This window comes from Phalacrocorax aristotelis, chromosome 1 (genome assembly GCF_949628215.1).
Source record: "Phalacrocorax aristotelis chromosome 1, bGulAri2.1, whole genome shotgun sequence".
NCBI classification, from domain to species: Eukaryota; Metazoa; Chordata; class Aves; order Suliformes; family Phalacrocoracidae; genus Phalacrocorax; species Phalacrocorax aristotelis.
The window spans coordinates 92,182,025-92,199,722 of record NC_134276.1 but is presented as its reverse complement, the minus strand read 5'-3'; the positions used below and the strand labels follow the sequence as shown (position 1 = coordinate 92,199,722).

The 17,698-nt window shown below is 35.6% G+C and overlaps 1 protein-coding gene across 11 annotated transcripts in view; it reads left to right on the top strand.

The window, feature by feature from the left end:
* DMD (dystrophin) overlaps positions 1-17,698 on the top strand; it is a 1,138,094-nt gene that overhangs the window by 703,234 nt on the left and 417,162 nt on the right. For all 11 annotated transcript variants that reach the window (XM_075097793.1, XM_075097785.1, XM_075097765.1 and 8 more), the window contains 3 exons: positions 276-451; positions 14,387-14,534; positions 16,468-16,617. In XM_075097793.1, coding sequence (XP_074953894.1) covers positions 276-451; positions 14,387-14,534; positions 16,468-16,617 — 474 coding nt within the window. The remainder of the gene's footprint in view (positions 1-275; positions 452-14,386; positions 14,535-16,467; positions 16,618-17,698) is intronic.

Genomic DNA, 17,698 nt, shown 5'->3' with positions numbered 1-17,698 from the left:
AAGTTTTACTTATTAATTGATCTGCAGGATATTACTGCAATGATCTCTAGCAGACAAGAATACAGGAGGGGAAAAAAGGCTGTAGAGATGCACTGAAAGGTGCTTGTTACAAAAGCGTGAGATGTCTTTCTGTCTAGTCGCCTTTGGATTTTTCATTTGGAATTCAGAGGAGAGCAAAAACTTTCACCTCATTCCATCTGGCCAGTACGTGATGAAACATTTTGTTTCATGCTTGACATTTTTATGAATACGTGTATGTGTTGGGTATTTCACAGGAACTTCAGGATGGCATCGGGCGACAGCAAACTGTTGTCAAGACATTGAACGTAACTGGTGAAGAGATTATTGAGCAGTCATCAACAGCAGATGCGAAGGTGTTGAAGGATCAACTGGAAACTTTGAATACCCGGTGGCAGGAGATCTGCAGACAGCTGGTAGAGAAAAAAAAGAGGTAGGTGAAAAGAGAGCAAAAATATTGCAAAATTATTTTTGCTTATTTTAGATTTGCTTCTGGCTTAGATGTTCAAAGGAGTTCTCAATTTCTGGAGTTTTCATATTCATAACAGATTATCAGTAATTAAATTTCACATCCACCATCATTTGTTTAATTCTCCTTTTCTCTCTGCCTCTGTCAGTGACCACCACTCCCTTCCACACTCCACATTTTTACTATTCCACTCCTAATGTTAAAAAAACACAAACCAGACAAGCATGCATTATTGCTTGATTAAAAGTAGAATGGATTGGAGTTTCATTTACAGACTTTACAGTTGATTTATCATCTTTCTGTTTGAAAGTACGTCATTAAAATATCTCTCTGTATTACTAATAATAGCATAACTAATTGATAAAGTTAATCCTAATCTAATTCACTTCTCATCATTAATGTCGTTAACATCTGCATTTCATAGGTTGGATTAAAAGAATGGATTGGTTAATTTAATGTTATTTATAATCAGTTTATGATCAATTCTTTTTATCATGCAGTCAAAGGAAGCTAGAGAGTTTGAGTTTCTGTTAATACAAAAATTGGATTGATTTCTTTAAAAAGATAATTTCCAATTGAAAAAAAAAACCCAAATATTTTTCTTGTTGTTTATACTAGGTTTTATAAAAGCCTATATTCTTAACCTAGATGCTAGACCTAAACTGATGTGACATTTGACTTTAAAATACAGTCACTGGTACAGCTTTCTTAATGCATGTTTTTAAAGCCCAGAATATTCCTTACAGAGGTACATTAATGAGTTCTAGAGATGTACTAGAAGAACTAGTAGTGTGCAACAGTTTCGTTACTTCTGATGCATCATGCACCCTTTTTTTTTGGTTTAGAGCCATGGGTAGCAAAAGCTGTGAAAATGTAAAGGAGTGCCCTGAAAGATTATTGCTGAGCTTAACCGTGATTAAAGTTTCACCTGGAATATGTTAAAACAAGGAGATGCAACAAGTAAGCTACAGCAGTCAGAAGCTACAGCAGTGCTTTAAATATTTCCTTCTGCTGCATTTCCAGGTGTTGATGGTAACACTACTTGATACACAAGGGAGTCCTTGGCCTTTATTTATCGCACGAAAAGCTGTTCTTTTGTACAATGGAAATCCATCTGTGTTTCCAAGCCTTAACTTGTTATGTAAGTGCTAACACTTACAAAACAATAACACATCATTTTAATAGCCCTGTAAGCTGCTTCGGCAACTCTGAAGAAAGAGATTGGTGCTTGAGCTTTGTCTGAGAATATGAAATATGTTCCAGTTCTGGTAACGATTGGTATTGTACTTTCCTTCATTTATGAATAGGAATGTGTATTGGAATGCTGTTTTGGCTCAAGGCGGTGTTAGGAGTATATGAAATTTCTTGGCACCTTCTACATTTTAAAGAAGCCTAGGATCTGTTAAATGGGAGTAATACAGTTATGTTCCCTAGATTAAGGTTCTTAAAAAAACACTTGCACATGAATTCCTCTTTTTGGTCTGTTTTGTTTGTTTTCCTCTGGAATGACAGCTTGTATAATTTTGAGGACAATAATTGCAGAGACATCAGTTAGTGAATTCCACATGAATAAATGCATTGCTCTAGAAGGAATACAGATACTGTTGTGTTAAACTGATATAAATACTGTTGATGTACTGTAGTGAGACCTGTATGCATCAGGACAGAGGAGTTTGTATCTCTATTCATTGCCCTGTCTTCCAGGCTGCGTTAGAGCCTGGGAACACTTTTTTGCTCTCAGATCTTGGAAAGGGTTCCTACCCGCAGTCTAGCTGCTGCCTCCCAGTGCGTGCTTTTTCTTCTTTCCTTCATCTTTTTCCTCTCTCAGACTGGATTTTCAACGGAAAGAAGCCTAGCTGAGTGGAATATGTGGTGTGTTCTACCTATTGATTATTGACGGTCCTGGGCACAAAAAGACCATAGGTTTATCTATTGCACAGTCTTCACATAGCCTTGGCGTCATGCAATTTTCATCTCTCTAATTCTTTGGCATCATTTAGTGGTTCATTAGTTGTCCTAATTTGGTTTGGGGTACAGTCAAGTTCTCTGGTTTTAGGACTCGAAACCCATGTCACCCGAAGTGCCTTAATTTTTTCATTAAGAGCAAAACATGGGGCAAACAGGAAAAGTTGAAGGAAGTGACCTCTACTTGCAGTCCAAAAGAGCTAATATAGTCATGGCATTGTCTATTACATGTGTTTCTAGTATGGCAAATTTATTTAAGTATCTCGGTATGATATAAATTATATATTAATTAAAATATTTTGAGTGAATTAAAATATTTTGATGCCTCTTTTTCAGAATAGCTTTAGTAGACTATTTTCCATACTCCTAAGCCAGTACGCTTATATTTTGGGTCACTTAAGTTTTAATAGTCCTTTAATATTTCTCTATCTTTCTTAAAAGTTAAAATATTCACAGTTAAAAGGATTTTATGATTATGAAGGCGATTCTAGGATTTTTGTTTAAGTCAGTTTTGAGAATAAGAAAATGGAACCATATTTTAAAACCATAATAGAAGGCAGGGCTGAAGGGAGAGCAGACTGAGTAGAATACATTTTCATTTAATAATTTCAAAGACAAAGAAAATAGATACAACATTTAGAATCTTCTACAAATCAGAAAAAAACCCTGATTGTAAATTTTTTAACAGATTTTATGCTTTATTCTTTGTAGTCAATACATTGCGTTCTGCTTTGAAAGCTGATTCTCAGTAGCTCCAACAGAGGAGTACTGATCAACTGAAATGTTGTTTTCTATTGAATTTTTTGGCTCTGCAGATCTCAAGATAAAGGAAGTGGGAAGAAAGTAGCAATTGAATGGATTCCAGAAATGAAACCTGACAGTGATTTCAAATTTGTGTGTTATGTTGCTAAGCATTATTTAAATGGCAAGGAAATTTTATATACTGTAAAGTCTATTTTGCTACTGCTTACCAAGATGGAAGAAATTGATTTTAATAATCCTGCACAGTTTACAGATGGCACAAAGGCACTCCATTTTGGACATATTTCTCAAGCCAAATTCAAACCTACTCGTTTGAGACCAGTTAGGGGTGGGGGTGGGTTGGGGGGGAATATTACAGCAGTAACAGAAACCAACTTAGATATTTTTGTAAGGTGCATGAAGTGAGAATTTAGTTGGATACAAGAGGCTTATGGTGACATTTCCAAGGATGCCCACGACATTAAGCTCTCTCGGGTAATCAAACACTGAGCTGATAGTGGGAAACTCTAAAGTCAGTGAATGGGCAGCAAGTGACAGATGATCTTCATCGTACACAAATGTGAGGTAATGAATATTTCAGAGGAACAGTCTAAACCATGCTTACATGATGCTGAGCTTGTAAACAGCAGTTACAACACAAGAAATTTATTCTGGCATTGTCACTGACAGTGTTTGCAGGCTCAGTATGGAGAGGCAGCCAGAAAAGCCATAAAATTTTAGACAGCAGAAGTAAAGGTATTAAGAACAAAACAAAAAAAAATATGTTGTTCTGTTGCCATTGAACTTTGTGGCATGCTCATGTTGAGGACTGTGTGTATATCTGCTCTCTGCATGTCAAAGGGCATGATGGACTTACAGAAAGTATAGATGGAGGAAGGCAACTAAAATGAGCCAGGGTTTGGAGTGGCTGCATTGTGGGGAGAGACTAAGAAGATGGGGATCTTAAATCTGGAGGCAAGTCTCAGGAGGGATATGACTGAGGCTTACAAAATTTAAGTGGTGGGTAAACTGAATGTGGAGCAACATGTTATTCACCTAACTCCTCAATACCAGAAGTAAAGGGTACTTTTTGAAACCCTAAGAGATAGTAAAATCAGTTTTAAAATTACTTTTTTACATTATGTTTTCTAAATGTCTGAGGTTTGCTGGCCACAGAAGGTTGTGGAGGAAAAAGGTGTGACTCAGTCCTATAAAATTCTTAAATCTAATGGTAGTGAATGGTGCGGGAGTATGAGGCCAACAGACTAAAGGGTGTCCAGTCTTCTATGCTCCACTCAATTATCATCTCTTATTAGCAGTGTTGGTGGCAATCTGTGGTGCTAGCTTTTCTGACACACTTGGGCATTTTTCGTGTTCTGATGCACTGACTGTATTTTTTTTGGGGGGTGGGGGGGTGCCGGGGTGGAGTGGAAATTCTACAGAATTACTTCTTCAGTTTTCTTGAGGAGGCACTGTTAAATGGTCTACTATTCTGTATGAGAGCATAAGATTGTCACTGCGTTAACAAAGGACACTGTAAATTCAGGATATTTCCTGTAACAATCATGAATCCTGTGGTTGATTGACTTGAAGAGAGACGATTGATACGTGATCGTGTTCTGAGTGTTTCATTATGTTAATCCAGTTTTCATTTAAAAAATTGGAATAAATGTTAAACTACATGTGTAATAAGAGCTGTGAAACAGCTGCAAACCCATGAAATTCTATAACTAACTAAAACTGATCGTAGGTTCACTAGACAATGATATTAATTGTAGTGGTAGTCTGGCAGGTTTAGTGAATAAGAATTATTTGGACTGTAAAAGGATAACTTAATTAAAAACAGACAAGAAAACAAACCAAATCTCAAAACAATTGGAGGAACCTGCACTGCTTTTCAGTAAAAGGAAGCTATTTTTAAAGTTTTAAAAGGTCAAATGCTAATTCCAGGAAAAGTACTGACTTAAAATTGTCTTTGAATCCCCTTTCTTTGGTACTGAAGATCAAGAGGTTATTCTTGAGTTATGTTTGTGTAGGATGTTATCTTTCATTTGCTTTATCAAAGAGTTTCAAAGCTGTAGATGTTTGAATTCAGTGTTTAATGTTTCTGTATCTTGCGGTTTAATCCATCCAGTTTAGAACTAGGTAAAAATGCAATTTTAGCATATCTAGTCATTTTATCTTATGGCAAACTTTGGAATAGACCAGGCAGTTGAATAAAGTGAAACTTGATTGAAAGTCTGATACACTGATAGTTAGCAAATTGGGAATTTAACTGAGTTTTTGTTAGCATTTTGCTGCAAGCGGCATGTTTTGGAGAAGTTTACATTTGTACTCTGGAACAGTGTTATTGAAACTGAAAGGGACACCTTGGGAAGTTGCAACGGCCCCTTGAATAAAGGCTACTAGCCCCAGACAAAAGAGAGAGGGGAAAATACTCGTTTCTTCCTCTTCATACTCCAGCATTTATTTCAAATACAAAACCTTCTAAACTACACCACCAGGCGACCTCTCTGCCTTTTCGTCCCCTGAGATGCATCAGGCCGTATCACGCTGTGCATGCCTGTGCTGAGTCGTGCAACTGGGCCAGTGAGTTTTGGATGACTGAAGGAGGCAGTGGCTTGCGGTCAGGGCACTAGTGTGCACTCAAGTGCCTGGGTGATGGCAAGCCCCAGGGCTGCAGCTGCAGCATGGTGCTGCACCTTCGCTCCCGCTGCAGGAACCCATGGGCCAGGCAGAGCTGGTCAAGGGAATATGTATCAGCAGGTGGAGCAACGTCTCACACAGGAGCTTGCTGAGATGAAGGCTCATAAATGGGTTTGTCGACAGACTTGTAACAATGGTGCTGGCTGGTCTTTGTCTCTTCCATCTTTGTTAAAAATTTGCTGTGTAATTTTTGAAAACAGATGCCCAGGAATTAGATTCCTTTGCTGTTACAGAAGTAATCAGTTTGGGGTTTTTTATTCATCACCATGTGACATTTCTTAAAATTGGGTTCTGTTGAATGGAAGAGAATTTTTCATTATTTTAGCTGCAAATACATTTGCACTTTTAATGAGCTTGAACCTGCAGACTGTCTGTTCAGATCTCTACTCAAGCGAGTTTGAAGTAATTATGCAAAGAATGACAGAACAAAGGCTGTTCACCAGAATACTTTCAAAGACTTTTCTGAATACAAAATCACAAGCCTTCTGTTCTAAATAAAAAATATTTTTATGAAGTAAATATACTTCCTAATATTTTTCATACCTTACCTTCATTGCCGTATTCTCTTTTTTCTTTTTTTTGTGCCATAACACACTAGCTACCAGTGACTGGTTTCCTTTACTCAGTAATATTGAAGGCTGTGATTAGCTTCTCACTGCAATTTAAAAGCTGGCTTAGGATGAAGAGATTTCATGACAGTTAAGTCAATAAATATGTTTTTCTTTCCAACATAAACTTAGTTATATATTGAATTTTCCAAATTTTCTTTTTTTGACTGGATTTCTTACAATAAATCACTTGAAAAGAATCACTCTGGTATAAATTTGCATTGTGTTTACAAGTAGTGTAGTTAAACTTCCTATGGTTTAGTATTTATATCTGACTTCTCAAAGTTTCTGTGATATTTTTAATTTCAATTATTTTATTTAAATTTCCTTACCCAAATGAAGCATATTTGCATATTTCTTAGAGAAAGAAAGAAAGAAAGAAAATTCATTCTCTCTTAGTAAATATTTTCTCTAAATTGTCAAGTTACTATTTTGGTGGTTTCTTATATTCTCAGTAACAGCTACTAAATGCACTAATTCCTAATCTTAGAAATACCATAAATACAAAATCAACAACTGAATGTTAAAAAAATAGAGACACCAAAACATTATTGGAAGTGCAAGTGGGAATATGAGTCACAAGTGCAGTTCTGTCCTACTCCTGTGATGGCATATTTTCTGTCTCTAGCTGACACCTCCCAAGTAAGTCCAACATCACTTGTGTGCAGTTACAAACTGCAAAATTCTGATGTGCTTCACAAACTATTTACAGGTTGCCATGGTATTGGTATCACACTGTTGACTATGGAGGAAATACATGAGCTGCAATATGCATTTCATATGATTTCTAGAAACTGCAAATGAAAATATAAGCTTACTTGAAACGGTCCGTAAATATTGATGTAATAACCATTATAACTAAGGATTAATGTTAATTAAAAAAAAGCCTATCCAGGGTATTTTGTGGACTACTATAAGAATTTGTTATTGATTCTGTTTAACACTGTTAGGAAAACTAATCCTTAATCTATGAAATACGATATATACAAAATGTTATTAGGAAAAATAATTTTTAATTAATTTAATTTGCTACTTTAGAGTAAGTACAGAATATTAATACATTTGCTTCCAGAAGTATAATGTATATAAAATTCATAGAAACAGCCATGCAGTCAGAATAGTTGACCAAGGGGCCCTATGAATTTAGAAATACAAACAGAAAGCTGCCATGTTTTAGTATGGAAACACAAAGTAATGTGCCTGAGAACAGCAGTCACACAGAAGGCCAAAAGTTACATATTAAATTCCGCACTTCTCTGCCCTAGTTTGAGAATTTTCCATCAAATAAGATGGGTTACATTTCAGGGTTAATTAAATAAACTGCTGACAGAAAGGCAGTTTAAAAGTTCTTTGGGAACTTAGACTGGTTTAAAAGGATAAGGCAGTGGTATCTAACAGCATGCAGATCTGTGCTGGAGGTAGATCTGCTTGGCTCCATAGGACCAGCTGCAGAAATGACATCTTGTTCCTCAGTCACCTGCTTATCCAGCAAGGTGCGTCCCCAACTGTTTTCTCAAGAGCGGCTCTGTCCATGTCTGAGTCAACTGGTGGCTTCCAGTTTGTTTAGGCTAGGATTCGGAAGAACGTGGTCCCTTAATAACAATTTACTGTTAATTTGTCATTGCTGCCATGAATTTAAAGACGTAGAAATTACATGTATCTGTTGTTCCAAATGTAATTACGGTGATAGAATTCAGCTTGTTCAAAAGGTGCAATCAGTCATCAAGGTAAAACTTTTTATTTGATTAACTGGTTCAGCTACTATAGAGAGTGCTTTATTTCAGTGTCTTGCATAATACGATACTTGTCATGCAGGATGTTATTTATAATAGAAGTAATGTTCTAGCAGGCCAAGAACAAATTGTAAAGGAAATTACGAAGTGCACTTGCAGCTCCTGTTAATTGCAATGGACGATATTATATATTGTTCCTGACTAAGATAAGGGAGTAGATGTTTATGGAACATTATTTTTTTTGTCTCACACATACACACACACAGAGTAAACACTTCTAAAAGAATTCCTGGGAAATCTTAGGTTGAAAGCATCCCACATTGCTCAGATAATAAAACTCAATCCTTCTGATCAACATTTAAATTAGTCATCAAAGTAAAAATGTTTCCCTCATGACTAGGAAAAGTTTTAAATGTTTTAAAGGTTGCAGCTGAATTCATAAGGGTGATAAAACTGACAGTGTACTTAAGAAGAAAAAAGGAATCTTGCCTATTGCTATCTCTGCTAGGAGACAAGAAATATTTTTGATTTCTTATTCAAAATACTATACAGCTCAATAATTTTGCTCTCAGGTGCATTGAGTCGAACGTTCTGTCTTTTCTGTGCCAGAATTAACATATTTAAAGTAGTATCTTTCTCAGGTTTATCCTTAGGGTACCATCATATAATGCCTCCACTGGGCTACACGCTTTACAAATGAGTAGAAGTGATAGGGAACATAAAAAGTACAGCTGTTGCGGAAAGCTTAGGTTCTGGGGAATCCAGTCAGGTTGAGGAACAGAGGTTTTGCTGCATGGTTCATGGTGTAGCACTGAGTGACGGATTCCAAACTTCTGTGTGATTGGGGCAGATGGGGACACTGCCTCAGGAAGATTTGAAGTCGTGCTTCCGCTCTTAAGATTACAGGGAGCTAGTTTTCCTTTAGTTTTATAGTTATAGATCTCCGCATAGGTTAGCATCTGCCTCAGTTTCACAAAAATAAATGTTTTGATTAGCTGGTTTTAGGTAACCTATTTTGGCTTGAGAAGAGCATTTGACCTCTCAAGCACACATACACTTCTCAGTGAAGAACACTGTAATCAGTGAAGAGCACTGTAATAAGTGGAATGCTGTGAAGTTGGTCCTTCTCCGCATGTCCTGTACAACCAAGATGGGTGCGTCTGTATGCATCAGCAAGGTCCAGAATTTCTAGCTGCATAACAGTACTCTGTAAGAGATTCAGAGCTGTAGTACACAAGCACAAGATATATTAGTGTTCATCGCATTTCCAGAAATCCTAGACAAACAACAGTTTCTGAAAACAGTCATGCAGGTTTCCATAAGAAAATTTAAGACAAAAGTGGGAAAGTAAGGTTGTTAATTGGCTTCTTCTGGTATTTATGATGTTAACTTTTAAAATTTGTTTGTATAAATATATGTGTGTGTATATATGCACACCTGTATCTATGTTTGTCTATATATGCATGGGTGTATATCTGTGCATATATAAAAACAAAAATAGTTTCAGTGGATTTTGTTGTTTTTACAGTAAATATCTTCTCTTTCTTTGTTTTGGCACCAGTGGCTTGTGTTTGTTTAATCTCTAGGAAGTTACTGTGGAGTAATTTTTTATAAGCTTAAAAAAGAGCAGTAGTGGGCTCATATGTCTAGCAAATATTAGAATATAAAGTGTTAAGAATGAAAGCAAACAAATCTGTTTGCTGATTTAGAATTCCATTCCAGATCTAAAGCAGGAACTTGATCCAGAACTTTTATTCAGAGCATGTTCAGAGCAGCAGAAATTTGCCAACCATTTAAGTTAATATAGAAATTTATTTTCAAAAACAGTAGTTTCATGCTCTAAGTGCAGTTACGAATATTGAGTTTTGTATATTGAAGATATACTTTCTCTTTGGTAAGGTCGTGAGTAATTTTTAGAGTGAAAGTTTTTATGGGACATAAAATTAAATCAGGGGGAGATAGAGCCTGAAGGAAGGAGGAAAAGCACAGCGTCCCTATGTCTTTCTCCATCTGGGAAGAGCTGCTGACCCCACTGGTACTGACCCCACGAGGCGGTGGCTGGCTGTTCGTGCTGCATTAACTTCTGTCACAATGTGGCTGCAGCTCCTGAGGGACAATGTATTCTGTTGTGAAGTATCTTATCTTCTGTCCTGTGCGCTTCCTTTAAACGCTTAGATGTATGGTGGTAGTGGAAAGTAACAAATGGTTCAATATTAGTCAATTATCACTTTCTGAAATCTTTTTGAACCTCTTGGACTTTCCACCACGCCAGTTTTATTTAGTCTCTTTATGCTTCTCTGTGATCTAATTCTGCATAAGGACCTCTCCTGAGACTTGAAAATCTGTGCACAGTCATGTTTGGTTGTGAAAATTTTACTTCTGGATTTCTTTGGGCTGTGAGGTACCATTTAATTCAGTTCCACTTGTAGTAGAATTGAGAAATATAGATTGCTGAGTTAGGTCTTTGTGAAGTACAGCGTACATGAATGAGAATCCCCCCCCAGCATGTGAAAGGTAATTAATGACAGTGTTAATGTGTCCCCTTGCAGACAGCTGGCTTTCCAGTCAAGATTCAAAACATGGTGGAAATGCAGAAAAATGTCATCTACCAGGCTCCATTTCTTGACTTGTGAATTAAGTTTATTTTCCACAGCTGTGCTCATCTTTGCTCCTGACCTTTGGCCGGTTCTTCTTCTATCAGTACACACTTCCCAATATACACTCAAGAGTATCCACCTCCTTGTCTCCAGAGTGTATTTCTGTTTCTCAAAAGAGACTACTAAACCCTATTTACCCATATTTCTGGAGCCTTAGAGCATGCAACTCCTCACTCTCTGTTTCTTGAACACCAGCAGACAAAAATGGTCCTGTGTGAGGGCAGTTTTAAATTTATTGCTTACCTAAAATTCCAGCTACAATCCATCCGAAATGCTAGAGATAATAGTAATCTATGGATATATCAGCTGAGCTAGGGAAGAAAACATCCTCCATTTAAACTTGTACTGGCTTTTATTAATCTCCTTTACACAAACTCTGTATATTTATTATGACTGAATGCATGATTTATTACTGGACTTCATAATAATAATAGATTTTGCACTTGCTTTTCTGTGTGCATATAAATTTTTTTTTAGCCATAATCACTGCAAATCCATTTCCTGAAAAAGTGTTAAGAATATTTGTAATTCACAGCCAATATTTCAAGAAAAACATAGGGGTTTTTTTTCTTATCTAAATGCATTGAATTGACTCAGGAAATAAAATATCTAGCACTTAATTGTAAATGGAGAATTTTAATTATCCTGTTCATTATTATCACTACTACATGTTTAAATAAATTCGACAAAAGAATTAAACTTGAAGATAAACAAAGAAATAATGCTTCATATTTCAGAATTGTTATAAAGCATAACACTGCTTTATAAGTTTTTTCTTGTCCAAGATACTCACTGCAAGTCTTGTTGAAGTTACTACTGTCTTAGCTTTTTTAACAACAAAAGAAAGGATGGATTTAGGACAATAGTTGGAGACAATTTCAAAGGGTGTTTGGTAAATCGAATGGAAACGCTTTTCTTTTTCAGGAACATCTTAGTAGTGATGTCTTCTTGCCTGGCTTTTGCCACCCAGGAGAGACTGTCACATGTATGGCAACTAACATATCTTTCAGGTCTCCTTAAGATGTGACACATGCAGCCAGACTGAGGAATGTGGTGTCTCATCAAGAGTGTTGTCTTTGGTACCTTGCCTTGGTTTTTAATCTACTATTTTGGTGAGGGGTCTGTATAGCCTATAGAGTATTTATTCATCTAGTATAGCAATTCTCATCTTGCAAGGATGTCATGCTAAGGAAATGCAATAAACACCAATAAGATGGAAAGCAGGTAAAGCACTAGCAAAACTTTTGCTAGTTTGCAAGTTGTGCAAAATAGTAGTTGAATTGTATGCTTCTGGTTTTATTTTAGAATAGTCAGCATTCCAACAGCAAGACTCTTTCCCTCCTCAAAAATCTTCATCTATAAAAATTTCTTGCTTGTACCATGAAGTCAGAGGATTCTTTTGCTGTGAAATGAAATTTAATTCAGCACATATGCTTATGCTCCTCCTCACTACTAGAATTTTCACTGCTGACAAGACCAGACTTCTCCCATTTCACACTGTAAAGAGGATGATGTTAGTTACAAGGAATTTTACAAATATTACAGGTGCTTTTCCATTGTTCTCCCTGTAACTCAATGATTTGACTTAAAACTTTAAGGATGCAGCTTTCTTTCCTTGTAATAAATGTTTCAAATGCGGAACACTCGAAGTCACATGAATACTTTTATTCTCTGGAAATTACAGTGAGTAAAAAAAAAAAGTCATACAAGATGTTAATGACTTTAAGTTAGCTTTCTTTATATAGGGTGCAATGCTTCATGGACTTGGATGTACAAACTTATGTAAAATACGGACTGATAGAAATTTCTAAATTTCTGTTCTGCTTGAAAAATTTTTTAATCTATAGTTTCTAAGCTGTTTGTCAGGCTGTGTGTGTGCATGTGCACAGGCAAGTGTGTCAAGCAACAACTGTTTTTAGTACTTTTTTGTTAGATGATGTGAAGCTAACACTTTTTATTGATTCTCTTTTGCCTGAAGCTTATTCACATAGCTTTTCTAAAGTGACATCTTTGCTTAAATCATCCATCAGAAAAGAGTTTCCTAAAAAAATAAAAAAAATTTATAAATAAATAGTGGCATGGTTTAAAATAAATGTCATTCCTTTTGAATTCTCAGCGTGTTCTGTGGGCACTGACCGCCATGGTAAGTATGGGAGACGAGAGAAAGTTAAAACCATTTTCATTCTGTTTTAATACATTTTTGCATTCAGAAATAAAATATTAAAATAGACCTTGATTCTCCATTTTAAAGTTGAGTTATATTCTTAAAACATTAATATAATCTCTTATTATGTGTAATAAATGACCTAACCTCTCAAACTCGGTTGGATCTTTGAAATAACAATAATAAAAAAAAAAAGAGAAAAACCCCATCTTTTACTTTGATCTCAAGTAACCTTAATAAAATAACAGCAACAATTCCCCTATTATTATTTAATAGGTTATTAATTATTGTTTAATTTTATTAATTATTTCATCTTTCCATACAGGTAAGACTCAGTGTAACCTCAGTTTTGTAAATAAGTTTGAAGGATAAATCGCATGTGATTTATATAAAACATAGTTATTATCCTTCAGAAGAGATCTGCCCATAATGTTAATCCCAAAGAGCCTGCATTCTGCCAGTTCTGCTCCTTGCTGCCCTTTAAATTTCTCTTGTATCTCTTGATAACTTTGGAAGCTTAGGCACAAAAGTTCAGATCTCCATATATTTATACAGACATGGTGAAAGTAGTCTTCTTTGACTTCATACGCGGGCAATGTTTATGTCTTAGTTGGTCATCTGGATTTCCTTTAATTAATAGAAGAAAATAATTGTATGGCAGAATTAATCTCTTCGTATTGTAATAATCTAAGATGAATCCATGTATCATACCCTAGAAATGCCAGTTGACATTCAATGAAGAGACACTGGGTGAGCAATTCAACAGCTGAGTTGTAGATGGAGACAAAGTAGACATCTAAAGTTGGGTGAGATAAATACTCTCCTAATCCTTCTCATGGACTACAAACCTTACCTACTTTTCGTGGATCTCAACTGGAATGCTTTACACAAAGCATGTGGCAAGGTCACCAAAATATCTCTTTGTATAATATGTCCAAATGGGTTTAAGTGTAACTTTTTACAGATTCAATCTGCTAAAATTTGGTGCTAGAATTCTTAGTTTCTGACTCTGGCCATTAGTTCACACAAAAATCTAGCTCTAGTTCTGTCATGCTTGTTTGCTTCCTGCCATATGTAACGCAGAAACTGAATTTAGTGACATTGCAAATTATGACTTGAGATTTTCCTTTTAAAATATATTAATGCCATGTTAAAAGGGTTCTGGTCTGATAATTTTGATATGAAAAAAATCTATGGCACACTTTTAGAAATAATTGATATAAATGATGAGAAGTCATTTTTCCCTAGTCTTTCTTTTAGTATGGATGAGCACTTCAGCATAAAAACAAACATATGGAAACATTGACTTCAAATTTTTATTACAGACTAGAGGAAGAAAAGAATATTTTATCAGAATTTCAAGAGGATTTGAACAAGTTGATTTTATGGTTAGAGGAAGGAGAGCGTGTTATTGGTATTCCCCTTGAAACAGGGAATGAAGACCAGTTAAGAGACTGCCTTAGCAAAGTAAAGGTATGGTGAGTTTTATTCTTAATGTTTCCTTAATTTGTCAACTCTACATTGAAAAAAAAATTAAACGCTATTTTCAGAGCAGGCTTCTGCCATCAAACACAGAATTTATGTAACTTTTTTAGATAAACAAAAGCGCTGGAATTTCAAAACCCATGTACAAATATATACTGATCATGCTAAAATAGGAAAAAATATCCTGCCACTAACTAATTAATATTTTTTTTTAATCATAATTTCTTAATTCAGAGCTTGACTGTTTTATCTGTAAAGCATTTATCTGTAGCTGTCTTCTTAATATTTTGTAACTTCTCACTTAGGAAACAGTATTCAGTATTTCACAAGAATATCTAGAATCACATGCATAATTATAAATGTCAACTAGTTAAAGTATCACTGCAACTTTGTCTAGACTAAACATTTAGATTTTTTTAAAAATTGGTTTATTAAAAAAACCCAACAAAATTTTAAATATTTGTTTTTAAAGGCTGGAATATTTTCATGAAGATGTTAGAGCTTTTAGACTACAATCCTGCTAATAAATATATCTAATAGATGTTACTCTGTTTAGTTTTTGAAATGTGTCCAACGCAATGACTGTTTGATAACTTGTGCGATAATAAGTTAAACTATAGTTGGAAAATGTATATTACTTATGGAATACCTGACTACGGGTTTCCTGTTCCCTGTTGAGGATAAGGACTGGTTATCCTTTATGCCAATCCAAGCTGAACAAATTCAGCAGGTGATGGAATAGAGCACTAAAGGATCTGACGGGAAATCATCAGTTTCTTCTATCTTTCTTTCAACAAAATCTGAACACAATCTAAAAGATTCTTTAGTAAAAATGTGTCTTCAAGTTTCTTCCTAAATAAACAAGAATAGGATAAATAGTACTGCATAGCATTTGAGGAAATGAGGACTTAAACATGTGCTGAGTTGTCCCTCTGACTGTTTAGTATAAGATGTCAGTGAGTTGGACAGAGAATTTGTGAGGCTTAGCCTCCATTGTTGAGGATATCAGAATGAAGGCAAAGAAATATTTATAAGGGGTGTTAAATGCATCTTATAATTTGCAAATACCTGATTACGGGTTTAAAGTCTAAATTGATTGTTTAGAACCATGGAGTCTCCCACTTCTTATTTATACACAAATATTTCCCAATTGTAACATTCCCAAGGGATACATAATCCAAAATTAAAGGTGCAAGTATCTCTTATCTGTATCTTATTTTTACAGTCCACCTTGTTCTTTTGGAGCTACATAAGAGAATACATCCTAATCAGGAAATAATAACACATTGGCTTGCACCGTGGCTCATTTCATACCTACCTGAAATATGTTAAGAAAAATAAAACCCGAACTTTGTCTTTTAGTCACACTATCCTTACTCAATATACCAAGTTACTTCAACAATATGTTTGCAGTAACTGTATACATAATGGAGAAGTGGTACATTTAGATGCTGCCTTGCATCTTATGGCTTTACTTGGGGGGGTTTATGAACATACATGAACATTCTTAATTATGAGGTTAGACTGGAAGGCTTTTCACCACATACAATCTGTGTGATTGTGTTCATAGCATGGAACATGTTAAAACTCTTCTCCAAAGTATTTGCTCTTTACCATATTAAAAGATTAAAATTCATAAACATGAGCTATTATTAAATGTCCAGAGTAGAATTTATCATATAACAATGACTAATATCTGAAGAAACCCTGTATTTTGCCTTTTAGGACTCTCTTTAGGCTTGATCCCCTAATACAGTCACTTCTGGGGGGATGTTAGCCTTCTACTTTCATAAAGCAATGGTTATTTTGTCTTGAATTGAGTTTATTCCTTCAGCTGATACACAAATCGATAAGGGTGAAGATAAGAGAGCTTGAAAATTCTACCACAGTTCATCTTAACTGCTGTATTTGTCTGTTCCAGTTAAGAGTTGAAGAGCTGCCGCCACACAAGGGAATACTGAAACGATTAAATGAAACCGGAGGAATAGCACTTGGAAGTGCATCGCTGAACCCGGACAAAAAACATAAGCTTGAGAGTACACTGAAGGAGGCTAACCATCGCTTGTTAAAGGTTAGACATATTAGTGATGTAACTGTGGTATAAAATTTTAATCTGCAGCAAATATATTTTATGATATGTGTTATTTTCCTCTGTATGAGGAGATATTTGTATGCATAATGAACCTGAGGAAGAAAAATGGGTACAATACACTGATGTGAGAAACACTGACAGCAAACCAAGACCATTAGTGCCTGAAGTGATGATGTTGCATCCAAATATGCTCCCTAAATTACAAGTCTACTGCTTAAGGGTGGAAGGCAGAGAATCATTTTTGTAGCCTAGTTTTTTTGAGGGTACAGTAAACATTCCAGCTGCTGTGACTCAGGTGTGTGAGAGGCAGTAGCAAATGGCTGGGTTGCCTTTATGGAAACACTTCCCAATTCTCTCCTCTCCCCAGTCCCTAGGTGGAAGCTGCAGCCACTGTTTCACCTTCCACTATGCTTCTTCCAACCTTGAGTTTTGAGTTCTGGCTTCTGTGTAGCAAAGTACCACTCATTTTAATTTCTCAGATCTCTAAACTCATGGAGAGAAGTAAAGGAGGATTTTGTTATATTTTATTGTTAAAGTAGCATGTTTTTGTGTTGGAAACTGATGACAATTAATAGAAAATCTGATAGAGAGGTAAATAATTTGAGTGCTTTCCATACCTCATGTAACAGAAATTGTAGAATTATGAATTGTGAATTATTGTAGGATTAGTGTGATCAGAAAAGGTCAGTGTAGAATCAGCTGAAGGGTTACCCTTGAGATTGATATAAAAATCAGAATTTGGGAAATTAACCTGTGGTATCTATTTGTTAAAGTTGAAGGGGGGGCGGGGGAAGAGGGATTTGTTGTGTTTAGCTCTGGGGGAAAAGGAAAATAAAAAAGAGAAAAACTTCTGAGTAACTTACTGAAAAGGCAAGCTAGAGTTTCTGGTCAAGAATATTGCATCCGGGGTTTTCTGGGATTGCTTTTATTATTTTTTTTTCCTACTGTTTCTGTGAACACAGTTGAATTTCAAGCACAGACCTGGGAAATAAACAGGAGCTTATTTAATGTGGGACTCTCATTAGTTTCTTTCTAACAGAAACAGTCTGGAAAGACTCAG